Below are 14,472 nucleotides of genomic sequence, written 5' to 3'. Positions count from 1 at the left end.
ATAAATCCTATGTTGAAACCAAAAACAGACCACAAGAGGTTTTCATTTTGATTTATTCTGACTTAGGTTGTTTCAAGAAAGAGTGCACACTAGATTTAAAAATTACAAAACAAATTATATGAATGAACGATTGTGCAACAAATGTATGAAGATGAGTTGAAAGATTTTTTTCTCTTCTGGAGGCATCGATGTGAATATTTTGCTGGACAGATTCCTATGGAGTGCCACCAGGTACACAACTAGGACAATGCCAATATGTAGAGGTCATGGTCAGCTGAAGGTCGATATATGATCCCGATTAGTATTGTTAATTTCATGGTCGTTTTCTCACTCGTCTGCATGCTAAATTGTCACTAATAACAACAGTGGATGCTCATGATTTCTGAACCAAATCAGTCTGACTTTAAAGAGCAAGTAACGTCTAAATTAACTTTTTTTTGCTGATGAACTGTATAAATGAGTGTCTAATAGTGTTTCAAATGTGTGTATTCATTATTTTAGCATTTTGGTGCATTTTCATTAAAAATTCTGCCTAAATACCACAGCATAGTGCCACCTTCAGCTTAAAACATAGAGTTTGAGCCATTTTGAATAAATTTTAGCCAATGGCTAAAGAGAAAGATACTACGTAAACCAGTAGAGTACTACGTAGCAGTTCTGTGTCAAAGTTATAAAAGCATCGAGCGTCTCGGCCACGCCTTGTGGCGAGTTGGGAGTTGGATTTGCAAGCGAGTGTAGGACGGTTAGCGGTAGTTCAGCATTAGCATATAGCATTAGCATATCTAATCTTTAGCATAGCTTTTAGTGTTATACATACATTTCACCAAAGTTCATTTAACAATCAGTAAACTGACCAGGTATTAAATATAGGAGCACAAACTCCAGCAAAATAATAAGCACATCAGACTCCCTTTAATCTTTGTCAACAAGTAAAGAGGTAAATGTGTAAAACAACAACGTTTATGAACAGAGAAAGTTTTGTAACTGTTTGTTACAAATCAGTAAATGAATTTTGTCCTAACGAGCTCCCATAGAAGGAAACTTGGTGTCTAATATGGCGTCGCCCAGAGACTTAGAACCACTCCCTTGTATTTTATACCCAATTTTATGGTTATACGTATTTAGCAGACGCTTTTGTCCAAAGCGACTTACAGGTGATAATCAGCATGTTGCCCTTGAGGCTAACAACAACAATAACAACAACAACCAATTTCCAGTCAGTCGTAGGTGGCAGTGAGGCAGCATGATGAATCATGGAGAGGAAGGAACAAGGAGTGGACGGTAGAGAGGGGGACGGGTGCAGGGAGGGTGCTAGTTTAGGAGATGCTCTCTGAAGAGCAGGGTCTTCAGGAGTTTCTTGAAATTCGAAAAGGAAGCTCCTGTTCTTGTAGTGCTTGGTAGGTCATTCCACATTTGTGGGTATATGTTAAGAAGCTGCCAATATTTTGCAACAACTGGGCATCAATTAATTCATTCTCAACATTTATATGGATATTACCAGAGATTAACGGTAAAAACTTCACATTGTCTCTTTAAGGTAAATTGGTCAGTGCGATATATAGAAAAAGGTTAATTTTGGCCCGATGTATCAGCTGATCTCTAATTGGCAGTTTGATTAAAGAACGAATGACTCAATGTCAGAGAATTAAAAGCGACCACGTGTTCACAAAATTATGCTGAAGGAGAACGTCTTTAAGACTGATGTTTAAACTGTTTCCCGCATGAACACTCACAAGCTCTCTCTAAAAGTATAAAGGCAAAAAAGCCTGCGTCGTCCTGAAAAGGTTGCTATATAAAACACAAAAAAAGGCCCTGCCTGAAAGGAGCGGCTGTGAAAAGTCAACATTTTCCCAGTCCGGTCCGTGTGATGTGGCACAAGCCAGGCATGCTCAAAGGAATGCCAGCGCAGCGAGGGCTTCCCCCTTTAGATCATCTGTTATGGCTCTCTGTGGTTTAGGAAAGAAAACTCCAGTGACGCAAAGTGCCATCTGCAGGGTACAGGGACAGGCAGAACATGCCCCTCGGGGGAACCACGAGAAACCCACTGCTAATATTAACTTTCATCAGAGAGGATCTGCTGGAGCAGAGTAACAAACCGACGTGTATTTATTAATCACACACAATCTGATCAGGTGTTGCCAATTCCACAAATAAACGGTCGGATTTAAAGAGCAAATAACAGGTTAGAGACTCCCATGAACCAATGTTTAGAGAAATATAATAGAAACTCGTTTTAAACATTTTTTTACACTAAACATAAATAATTTAGGCTTTTAGAGTCATTTTGTGAGAAAGTTTTTATTTTTGGCCAAACCAAGTGACGTCATCTGAGGGAGTCCTGTTAGCTTAATCCAGTGAAAAATATTGATTATAATGCCGGCGCTGACATAGAGGAAACTTTAAATGTTTACAATTATACTTATGATGGACCAAAACCATAAAGTTATGAGTTTGCTGCACACCCCGGAGAAACGATCGGCCAAAGCAGAGAGATTGAGGAGGAGCAGCAGCGGGGGAGCAGCGGGTGTCTGGTGAGTTAACCCTGTTAGCTTAAACTCGTGTGCTAACATCACAATATATTACAGATTACTATCGTGTACCAGACAATTAAAATGGTATCGGTCAGTTAATATGATATTAATATTAATGAGCGTCTGTCAGCGGTCTCATACCCGCTAATATCCGTTGACGTAACGTAGTTTAGCTTAGAGAGAGGGAGAGAGACGCCTGTGATCCGGTTCTGGAGCTCATGTGGGCTTCTGTGAGCTGGATTTGACCCAAACACGAGCGAGACCGTCAAGCTGGTATTTTTAAAAGCCGCGCGTCCTCTCCTGGTGCGGCGGTTCTGATCCGGTTCCGACCCGGAAACCAGCTGGCCCGTTGAGCCACGCGTCTCTTCTGGTGGTCGGTTCTGACGGTGATCTGAGCTCCAGAAATCCACATTTAATTTTTTTAACCCCGCCTCAGGTCTCCGGAGCCCAGCACGGACCTCCCTGACCCGGTACCGACCGATGCGGGCTACAGAAGTCCGTCTTTTCAGCTGCACAAAACGCCCTCGGGCACGGAAATAGAGGCGCTGTTTCTCTTGTCTGGAAACCCGTGGACTCGATGTCCAGACACGCTGGAGTTGGTACAGCCTTCACACACTATAGTTTATCAACATGAACACAATCCAAAACTAGTAAACACACACTGACTGGATAACATGACCTCTCTACCCTAAAACTAGCCACTCTCCACACGGAGCTGAGGCAGCGAGCTTCTAACTCCCCTTGGTTACGTCAGAGGTTCACATTTAGAAACAAGCTTTGCTGAGAAAAGCCACGTTCTACTAGAAAAACTCTGCTGTTATGTATTTTAAAACCAAACATCCACAATAAGCTTTTTAAACAGCATTTTTGGACAGCATTTTATATGAATTAGAAAAAATTTTAACCTACAATTAGCTCTTTAAGCTGAATATTATTTTTTAATTAGCTGCAAGTCACCAATTAATGATCATTTTTACAAACGTTAACTGAGTGAGCTGGCATCAAACCCTGAATAACATAGAAATTATGTCTTTGTGGTGGATATTTGTGAGAAGTTTTAACAATTTTAAATTTGCTCTTTGCTAAGGTGTCTGCTGTGTTGACACTGAGTTTTAGATCCTTCTAATCTATGAATAACTTGTGGATCAGGGTTAAGTAGCCTAAAAAACAAACAATACTCCTAAAAGTGAGCACCCTTTGGAACTAAAGAACTACTGATCACGGCCACATTACAGGATCACTAAAGTCTGGGTTCTGGAAGGTAAAACAGAAATGCAACAGAGAAGCTCTTCTGACTTTAACTCAATACCTGCATTAATGACACCCGTTTTAACATATTTGTCCACACCTTCCAACAGTGAGACTCCAACCTCCACCATGGCAAAGACTAGACAGCTGTCTACGGACACCAGGGACAAGATTGTACACCGGCACAAGACCAGACCGATGAGCCAATCTACAACAAGCAAGCAGCTTGGTGAGAAGAGATCAACTACTGGACAAAGGAATATCCCTCGGCCTGGGGCTCCTGCAAGATCTCACCTGAATGATGTTGAGAATGGTTAGGAAGCAGCCCAGAACTGCAGATGAGGTTAGGGTTAGGTTACTATTAGTAAAACATTACGTCATCATAGATTTAAATACTGCAGCACTAAAAAGGTCCCCCTGCTTAAAACAGCACATGCCCAGGCCCATCTAAAGTTTACAAGAGACCATCTGGATGATCCAGAGGAGAATTGCCACTCGCCCAGTATTCAAGAAGGGAAGAATGCCAAGTAGCATCCCTGTAACACCATAACTACTGTGAAGCATGGGAGTGGAAACGTTATGCTCTCTGGGTGCTTTTCTGCGGGGGGGGGGGGGGGGGGGCAGGACAACTGATCCATATTAAGGAAAAGATAAACGGGGCCATGTATCGTGAGATTTGGGGCAAAACTTTCCTTCCATCAGTGAGAATGCTGAAAATGAAACATGGCTGGATCTTCCAGCATGACCATGATCTAAAACACACTGCCCTAGCAATGAAGTAGTGGCTACATAAAAAGCATTTCAAGGTTCTGGAGTGGCCTAGCCAGTCTCCAGACCTCAATCAAAAAAATCTGTGGTGGGAGGTGAAAGCCTGAGTTGTCTAACAACATCCCAAAACTTCACAGCTCTAGAGACAATCTGCATGGAAGAATGGGCCAAAATACCAGCAACAGTGTGTAAATACCTGGTGAAGACTTATAGGAAACGTTTGACCTCTGTCATTGCCAAATAAGGTAACATTACAAAGTATGAGGCAAACTTCTGTTACTGACCAAATACTTTTCTGCACAATTATACAAAAACTCTTTAAAAATCTTATATGACTTCCAGACTTTTTTGACACTCCGTATCACTCAGTTGAAGTTTACCTATGATAAAAATGAAAAACCTCATCCTTTTAAGTAGGGCTGCACAATATATCGAAAAATTATCGTCATCAGGATAACAGGACGTGCAATAGGCCCATCGCAAAGCACGCCACAAACGGCGATAAATGTTTGGTTCAAACATTTCCATCCGTGTCATACATCAGCTTTTTGTAAACCAGGTCTGTTTTTTACGCGGAAGAATTATTTGACCAATCAAATGTAGTCCTTCTGATATGCGGCCAATCAGATGGGTCCGTTCACATAATACCCCCGCCCCCTACGTAGATCCTTAGGATGGAAAGCAACACCCGAACTGAATTAGCGGCGTCGTTCCCTTGTTCTATTTCGTCTAGTCTTAGCCCTTAAGCTAGCTGCTATTGGAAGGATGATCTCAGCATCAGCCAATCATGAAGAGCTTAAATGTATGTCCACCAATGGTGTTAACTATTATTTAACATTTAAACTTACTTTCAGATTTTTTTATTTATTCAAAAACCCTGGTAAGGGATGCTTTTCTGTATTTGGAGCATCACAAAAAGTTTTATGGTGGAGGTGATGTTTTAAAGTCACTGAGAAACTGCATGCATGCAGTTTGTTGTTTTGCTGCTAATACAGTAGCAGGTGCAGCTGCATATTTTTGCAATAAAAATGTTATGCTGTAATGGAATTCATGCATTAGTTTTTGTTTGCTTTGAACCCAGAGCAGACGTCACACGCCGTACATCAACACTGCATACTTTAGTATTTGTTCATTTATCGCGAGTAATATCGATATTGCAATATTAAGCACTGTTATCGAATATCGCAGGTTTTCCTAATACCGTGCCGCCCTTCTTTTAAGCGGGACAAGTGGCTGTCAAATACTTTTGTTGCTCCAGTGTCTACTTGTAATGTTTAAGATTAATCTGTCGGCCCCTCAAATCCAAAATCAGTGCATCAATTAAAGAAATTGGGTCTTTTAACTTTTTATACTTAAATCTTCGTCTTTGTTGCTGAAACAATGAGAAGGGACAGTAGCCAGCTAATTAAACACTCGTCTCTTTTATCTTCAGTAAAAAACAATGAACGGATCACCTCAGAGTCCGCGACCGGAAGAATCCGATCTCCTCGTGCAGTTTTACTGCCAGGTGCTCTCTGGGAAATGCAGAGCGAAAACACCACCACACCAATTTGTTTTGCACAAAAAAAAGACAGCAAAAATAAAAGCCAGACACATCAGCCACCTTCCAGCCTGCCACCCACCCACCCACACGCACGCACAGTCGCACACACACACACACGCACATGCACGACACCCCACCCCCTTCATCTCAAAGAGGCAAAGCAGTTGTTTTTATAACCATCTCTCTAGTTTAATTTTCTGACATAAAAACATCCCATTATTTCCAAGTTAAAAGCGGATCAACTCTGAATTATTTAATATATGAACACGTAGTGATCAATAATTAACATTTGGGGCTGAATTAAAAATGATACGATGCTACAACAACAAGTTTTCCCCCTCCTTATGACTCAGAGTTAGCACACAGAGAATGACAACTATCCCGCTGGGCCAACGCTCCCCTCAGGTTACAGTATGAAATATTCACGTTGTACCTTTGCATAATTTACCTCGTCAACATGCCAAGAAAGTGACTTGGAGAAAATGGATGTGGTTGCATGGCGTTTAAGGATGAGAACTAAGAGCTCAGCAGAAATGTCTAAGATGTTTTAAACCAACTCTGCTTCAGGCAAAGCGATGCCAGAGGACGTTTCCATCTCTGCAGTGCTCTGTTGTTGTTTTTTTTTTATTGTGGATGATGCAAATGAGTTTTTCTGTGTCAGGACTACGGCTTCACCATGAGTGTATCCCAGTGTGAGCAACCCTGCATGAGCATATCGCCTTTGTGTTGACATCAAGGAAGATGATGCTCACCCTTTAAAGAAAATTAGCACCAGAATAATAGTCTTCCTCGTCATGTGATCTCTGAAAAAAAAAACATTCCAGAGTGGCTACCGAAGCCCAGCGCACATGGCAGCTCTGTCCGACAGATGTTTTTCGTTTGTGCTGCAGAGGATCAGAGGCGCGGAGCCAGAGAGGTGATTCATGATGCGAGCCTCCTCCTTGTTACAGTCAGCAGACACAAACTGGGCTCCATGTTGCGATTACACACAGCCCCGGCTCTGTTTTGGTCCATTTTCAAAAAAGTGTGAGCTAATATACTCGTAAAAAACTGAAATTATAAGTTTAATATGCACTGAAGAAAGGACTGGGTTTAGCAACCCATCCATTGTGTTTACGTTCGTTATTTTAACGTTAATGTGTCATTTAAAAAGGGTGTTTCTGACATGTTTAAAGATGTCTCTGTGTGAGTTAGCTTGTGAACAGACTGTGTTTAGAGAAACAAAGTTTGCATTCAACAGGACTGATGAGCTAACAGCTAGGCTGTTATTTTGACAAATATATGTAGTGATGTATTTTTATAAACCTTTAAACTACCATCAATTTTGAATTAGCTGGTTATTCTGGTTATACTTGCTATTTATGAGCGCAAAAATCTCCAGCAGTAACATCCTGTGATACAGTAGTCGATTCTCGCAGAAATTTTTTTATATTTCAGGTGAAATACCAACGTAATATCACACTAACATGATTTTAAAGTTAATAAAATGACATTTGGATTGTTTAAAGTAGGGATGAGTACCGAATTCGGTACTTTTTAAGGTACCGACCGAATTCCATAGCACCGACCGAACACCGATTCACGTCATTTCAAACGGTGCCTCGTTTCGGTACTGCCAAGACAGTTGCGCATGCGCAAGAGCGTTATGTCGCCGGTCCCTGCGAGCCCGTTGTAAACAGAGCAAGCATGGTAGAAAGAACGCACGCTAAAGCTTGGGTCCACTTCACTAAATGTGATGGGTAACTGGGTGATGAAACTAGCGACAGACAACGATCTAAGTGAGACATCCTCATCTTAATCTGCTCCAGTAGGTAAATAAAATGTTTAAGATAACGTTACCTTGATTTGTTAGCTTCCGTTTCGCTAATGGTGCGTTCGGTTTCTCCTCGGAACTCCGAATTTCCGACTAGAAGAACATGAACGCGCTCTAAAGTTTGGCTTTACTTTACTAAATGCGACGGGTGATTGGGTGAAGGTAAAACCAGTGACAACGATCTAAGTTTGAGGCATCATCGTTTTAATCTGCTCCAGCAGCTAAATAAACTGTTAAAGATAACGTTAGCTTGATATGTTAGCTTCCATTGCCACCATTGTTATCAGCTAATGGTGCGTTCGCTTTCTCCTCGGAAATTCTAACTTCCCAGTAGGAAAAATCAAATGAAAAAGGACGGCAAAAGGAATGAAGATACACAGTAAATTTAGTTCACAGTAAAGATGTTTGCTTCAGTTTAATTATCAGCTTATAAAACTACAAGGACGATGTTAAAATACAAACTTGTATGTTATTTATCGTGATATTTATCAAATATGGTTATATATTGAGAAAAATATATATTTAATTATAAAAGAGAATTAAAATAATAAACACTCAAAAGTATCGAAAATTGGTACCGTTAAGTACCGGTATCGACTCGTAGGTACCGGGAATTAGTACCGGATCGATTCAAATGTCAAAGGTACCCATCCCTAGTTTAAAGGTAAGATGATCTTGGAGAAAGCCATTCAGAAAACAGACATGTTGAAAAAAAAACATTCAAAAGGTCCAATCCCCTTTCTTCAAGCTCCTCCCTAAGCCACGCCCCCAGAACACGGAGAATGCCAGAATTGTCAAAAAAACAAAACGAGGTTATCTCACCTCTTCTGCCATACTTCCTATTTTAACGCACTTACATCACAGCCACGGAACCTCAAGGATTTTGGCGGACTCCTCTGAGTCCGGTGCCGGTCAAGAGTTCTTCGGACTCTGTTCCTTCCCACTGAAGATTTAAGAGAGAAAACCCACTGGGACTAGATCCAGTAGAGAGGACTGGGCTTATTACACTGAAAACCCACTTTGCTATTTCCACACAGGCTGAAGCCTCTTTTATAAGACACACCATGCCGGTAAATGGGCGTAATATTACCGCAATGGCATGTCTATAAAAGCGCCATGCCGGCATGGCGCTGCGCGAATTTTGCGGCATTCGTTCCGCCTCGCTTGGTAGTAATATTGCGGTAATGGTCTGTCGTATGCGCCCTGGCGCAACAGAGGCAGATGTCATGATGACATGGGGAGTTATTGCTGAGCTCCGGCTGGCAAATTTATTGAAAATGAAAGTAAACACAGGCAATAAGGTTTGCTTTTTGAACAAAATCAGCTGAGATGGCAAACTGGAGCGCCGCAGCGCTCCATGACCCTCTCTGTTAGAGCTGAAGCTCAGATCACCAGAGACTGCACAGGGACTGATGGGGACAGACACCTTTAGGAGCTGCTTGTTAAAAAAACTTAACGATCACGGCTTCAATCACAATAAAAAGCAAGTTATGTCCAAGATAAGATGAAGAAGAAGAAAATATAATTTCTTTAGCGCCTCTCAAGATAAAAATCACGAGGCGCTTCACAAAAACTAAAAATGTAAAAATATAAAAAAGAATTTAGAAAATTGTTAAAAATATATTTAAAATGAGCAAAAAACAGACAATTGTGATTAAAAAAAATGTTAAGAAAGAGAGAGAGTGAACAGGAAAGAGGGAAATCAGTGGATCCTGAGGAAGGTGGAATAGGTGGGGAGAGCAGAATAAAGAGAGAGTGGTGAAGAAGGTCGTACAAAAGCCACTTTGAACAAGGGAGTTTTCAGCTGCTTTTTAGAGGAGACCACTGATCTCAGGCTCAGGGGGAAATGGAAGCCTGCGGCAGCGCAGAGACCGCCCCCATACCCCCTTTATGCCACCATCACCTAATCTTTTCTAAAATTGCCACGATTGCACCACATTACCGCCACGGTCTGATCTTATGAACAACCTTTATCCTCCCCAGGGAGCCGCGGCAAATCCCGTTTTGCAAACGCTATGGTCCTGTAAAAACAGCTTATGTAACTGTATAACAACTTAGCATGCTAGCAAATATTGCTAGCCCGCCTCTGGATTTGCTTCCTGTTCAGATGCTTCAAGCCAAAAACGTACAATTTTTGCACACAGAGGGGCATGCCCTTTGAGTCATACGGTAGTTTGATGAATGAATCAAGATCCAATCACTTAGAATGGGACGTTCACAATGGTTGGATTAGGTTTTTCCAGGATTGACTAAACTTCAGAGGTGAATAAAATTATTATTAAAATTTTATTTACTTTTTTCTTACATAACATTTTTTAATACAACATTTAATTCATTGGTATGTGAAAAGCATTTTAGGCAATACGGCAAAAAAAGCTTCAGAGAAAAATCTTTTACACTACTTTTAAGAATCTCGGCCTAACCATTAGCTTATCAGTCATGAAGAGTCAGGAGGTTGTGAATGCACGAATGCTGGGAAGCTTTAAAAAAAGTGAAATTTTCACCCATTCCTGAACATTTCATCACTTAGTGCCAATTTACATTAGCAATACCATCGCTTCCAGGGGGCAGTTTTACTTTCAGAGAAATGTTTCTAATTAATCCAAACTAAAAATAATAATAAGAATCGTACAAGAATCAGAAATTGGTATCGACACTCAAGTCAAGAATAGATGCATCCCTATTAAAACTAGCTCAAACGTCCCTTTTAAATGCAGATATTTAGATTGTAGCAGCATAAATGGATGTCACGTTTAACGCTCCTGCTTTACAGAACAGATTACACTAAAAGCTGTGATCCTGATGTAATTCATGCCTGATTCAAAGTGTGAAATAAGTTCACATTTTGGATTCAGCAGTGAACGAAGGTGTGCTCCCTCCTGGTTTGATGCTCCATTTAATCATGGCAGGAGGGATGCCATCATCAGCAGGAGCCGGGACACACTCACACAAACACAAACCCACCTCTCTGACCCGATTACATCTCATCCTGTGTGATTTTTAAACGTTTCTTTAATCTGTTTCACCTGACAAATGACTCTGAAGCAGTTGAAGCCACATCTGACAGCAGCCAGTGACTAAAATAGGTCTTTCTGTCACACAAACACAGCTGCAACCCTGCCAGAATACTTGAAAGTTATGTAATAGTGAACACAGAGAGCTGCAGGCCTAAGTGCACATCCTTCTATTCCCTGCACTCTTCCAACAAAGCTATCCTCCTCCTCCATTATTACTCCATATCTAAAAAGATTTCTTCGGATGAGGGCCTCTCAATCAGTCTCAATGAATGTGAATAATTTTGCATCATAAGAAAATGCACAGTTGCAGCAACAGGTGCAGTTTTTGTGCAACAAAAAACTCAATTTAGATCCTTGAGTGGATGATAAAATGACCATCAGGTCGTTTTAACAGACTGTCATTGCAACCTGGTGTGTTTCATTGGATATTACTAAAAAAGCAATGCTGTTCATAAAGGGGAATGTGAGTTTTTGCTGTTAAATAACCTTTCAATGGCCTTACCTCCTCCAGCACGTTCACTGTATTCCTGCAGCTCTGCATGCGGGTGGTGAAGCTGGATGTTGTCGGGGAATTGTAATCCTCTGTCGTCTCCGAGAGAAACTCGGACACCGATATTTGATCCGGCATCCTTTACTGGGAAAGGGGGGAAATGCCCACAGGAAGGCTCGGCGATGTAGGCTCAGAAAGACAAAACCATGCAAGAGTCACAAAACAAGCCAGAAAGCTGCAGGGGGGATCTGACGGTCGCGGCTCGAAGGAAAGCACCGATTTTTCCTCGCAGAGCTGAACTGTGTAAAACTATCAGGGATGATTAAGACGTGTCTCCTTCTGCCGAGGCTTCTCAAATGACTTCACTGTTCTCCGTGGATGACTTTGTGTTAAATGTCTAAACTAAGGGTGCGTTCACCCTCGGCGAGCGGCTTCCTTGAGAGGAGGTCTAAGACCGACACATTTATATTTAGTGTCACCCCGCGTCTAACTAAACCTCGGAGGAAAAACCGCCGTGAAGAATAGCGGATGCCTTCATTATGATCTACAGATGTGCAACAACCCGCTCGACGTTGAGAAACAGCGCACCGTTACCGGCCCGAGGGTGGGTTTTATCATAGTCCAGGGTGTGCCGTGGTCGTCTGGAACTGCTCCGTGGTTTGGTCCTCTCTTCTTTAGCCGTAGTTTGTGTTTTAGCTAAATGGTGCCGCAGACACATTCACTGACGATCTCTTCTGCTCGGCCGCGTTCGGAGCTGTGCAGGGGCTAAGAGTTAAGCTAGCAGTACGAGGAAGCACTACTTCCGGTTTAGATTTTCAAAATATGTTCAATACGTAAAAATTGAACTACTGCTCATTCAATTCAGACACTATAGCTTTATAAAAACATTTACATTTACGAATGGTTGAAGCCATATAAATAAACTTGAATTGAATTGAAATGACAAAAATATCTGACTCCATTGTACAGGAAAACACATTATCACTAGTCACGTTTAAAAATCAAATGCTCAGTTATGAATAAATACGTGAATATATAATATATCAGGAACACAACTGTCACCAAGTTTTCACATGAATTACTTCGTTTTGAAAAGCAAATCATTTAGTTTCCGGTATTTGGTATCGCTTTACTCATTTCTTACCCACCCACCTCGCATCGTTCACGGGGTCTGCGCATGCGCCATGGATCTTCTGAGGGCTGAGTGATGCGTAGCTGTAGGGCTGTTATAGAAAACGATGTGCGAAAAATAAACACGTAACTTCTGACACTGTTACTTTTAGCGGTCTGTTAGGGATCGATGGCACTTAAGGGATTTATCCGATGATCAGAAACCCATCTAATTAATGGCAGCTAGCTGTAGCTGCCTGTAGGAGCGTGGAGCGTCATTTTCTCCTGCGTTAATGACTAAAATCTGCTTTACCACAACATATGTTAGTGTTTTTGCCTATAATTTGTAAAACGGTGTCTTATCAAAATAAATTAAGCACCAGCTTTGTCTTCGTGTGGTATTTAGCTAAATAACCCACTTATTTAGGTCAAATATGTGGTTTTCATAATGAATATCAAAGTCTTTAATTATATTTTGGGGTCTCTAAATTAAAAGTTTATATATTCTTTCCCGGCTCTCATGTAAAGCCGAATCCATTTGTTCATTTAGGTTTATTCTAGATTTTTATTAACTCATTAAAACAGTTGCTATGAAAGATATATCTCACCATCACCCACTTTCACTTTTCTTTCAAACTACAAGATTGCATCCAAAAGTAAATGTGATTTATAGACCAAAATAAAATAATATATTGTGGTTTTCTGTATGCCTCAAAAGTCTCAATGATCATGGAGTGTGACAATCAATTTTAACGCGTAATCAATCATTGTATTGTACATATAACCTTTTGATTAATTGCTAGTGTCTGATATCAGAAATAATAATGACATTTACCCTGCTGATTTTTCCACACACCTTCAAATAAAAAGTCTCATTCTGTATATCTAAAATTTCAACTAACAAGAATTTCTGTTAAACATGTTTATTGTTTTTCTAATTTTTATGTCCAGAAGGGACATCTGTCATATCTGAATATTTGGGGTAAATTAAAAGAATAGTAATAAAATGTCAATTGAGGATGCTTTCTTTGAGAAACCAATATATGGCAAATTGGCTTGCCATAAAGCACTGTTACGCTGATGGACAAACTCAAACATGAAGCGCCATCCTGTGGGCAGACTTATTCTTTTTCCTCCCTTAAATTAAGGATTTTATTCACAGGAAAAAAATCCAGCAAAAAATAAAAAAAATACGTAATGGGAAAAAAAATATTTTTTTTTTCTATGACCATTTAATTTGAGCAACATATTCAACAATTTTACTATGTTAATTGTGTTACTTTAGGCTCAGTATTCAATAAGCATGACCTTTGACACCTCTTTGACATTTCTTTCTTTCTTTTTCACATTTTTACTGGAGAAAACCACTGAGAAAAAATATAACTTGGTCTTAAATGAAAGGTGAATGGTGAGCATCACTGGATTGTAAAGCATGTTCAAATGTAATTGATCAAAAACAATCAGCAAAAAAAAGGTTTGATGATGCCATAACGGCTCTTTTAGGTTCACAGAATATGCAGCTAACATCAGTCATTTTAAATCTAAAAATCTCAAAAAATCTTTAGTGTACATACGTACATTTTATTACTATGTGGTTTTTAATGGAAACACAAATCAAATGGAAGCTAATACAGTGACTGCACGGGTCTCTTAGAGTCCCTGGCAAAAATTTCCAAGGGGGACTTGGAATTAGGTTTCATCAAATACAACACTGACTAAACTTTTTTGTTATGCAAGTGCATAAAAGCCTTTTTTTATGTAAATATTTACTATGTGCATTTTAACATTATAACTGTGAAGGCTGCTGAAGAAAATAAAGGAACTAATTATTTTACATTAGGCAATCTTTATTTCAAACTTGAACTGGTCCTTACAAATGACTTTCCTGTTATCAAACTACGTCTTTGAGCAACTATAAATGGTTTTTCAGGTTTTGTTTATGTATAAATATT

General features: G+C 40.2%; 1 protein-coding gene across 4 annotated transcripts in view; it reads right to left on the bottom strand.

Annotated features, from left to right (window-relative positions):
• asap1b (ArfGAP with SH3 domain, ankyrin repeat and PH domain 1b) overlaps nucleotides 1–11,771 on the bottom strand; it is a 79,870-nt gene extending 68,099 nt beyond the window's left edge. For all 4 annotated transcript variants that reach the window (XM_054751450.2, XM_054751452.2, XM_054751451.2 and 1 more), the window contains exon 1: nucleotides 11,423–11,771. In XM_054751450.2, the coding sequence (XP_054607425.2) occupies nucleotides 11,423–11,548 (126 nt within the window). In that variant the 5' untranslated portion in view covers nucleotides 11,549–11,771. The remainder of the gene's footprint in view (nucleotides 1–11,422) is intronic.
• Nucleotides 11,772–14,472: the final 2,701 nt, after the last annotated feature.

This window comes from Nothobranchius furzeri, chromosome 7 (assembly GCF_043380555.1).
Source record: "Nothobranchius furzeri strain GRZ-AD chromosome 7, NfurGRZ-RIMD1, whole genome shotgun sequence".
In the NCBI taxonomy this organism is placed as follows: Eukaryota; Metazoa; Chordata; class Actinopteri; order Cyprinodontiformes; family Nothobranchiidae; genus Nothobranchius; species Nothobranchius furzeri.
The sequence above is the reverse complement of the archived record's forward strand: the minus strand, read 5'-3'. Positions and strand labels throughout refer to the sequence as shown.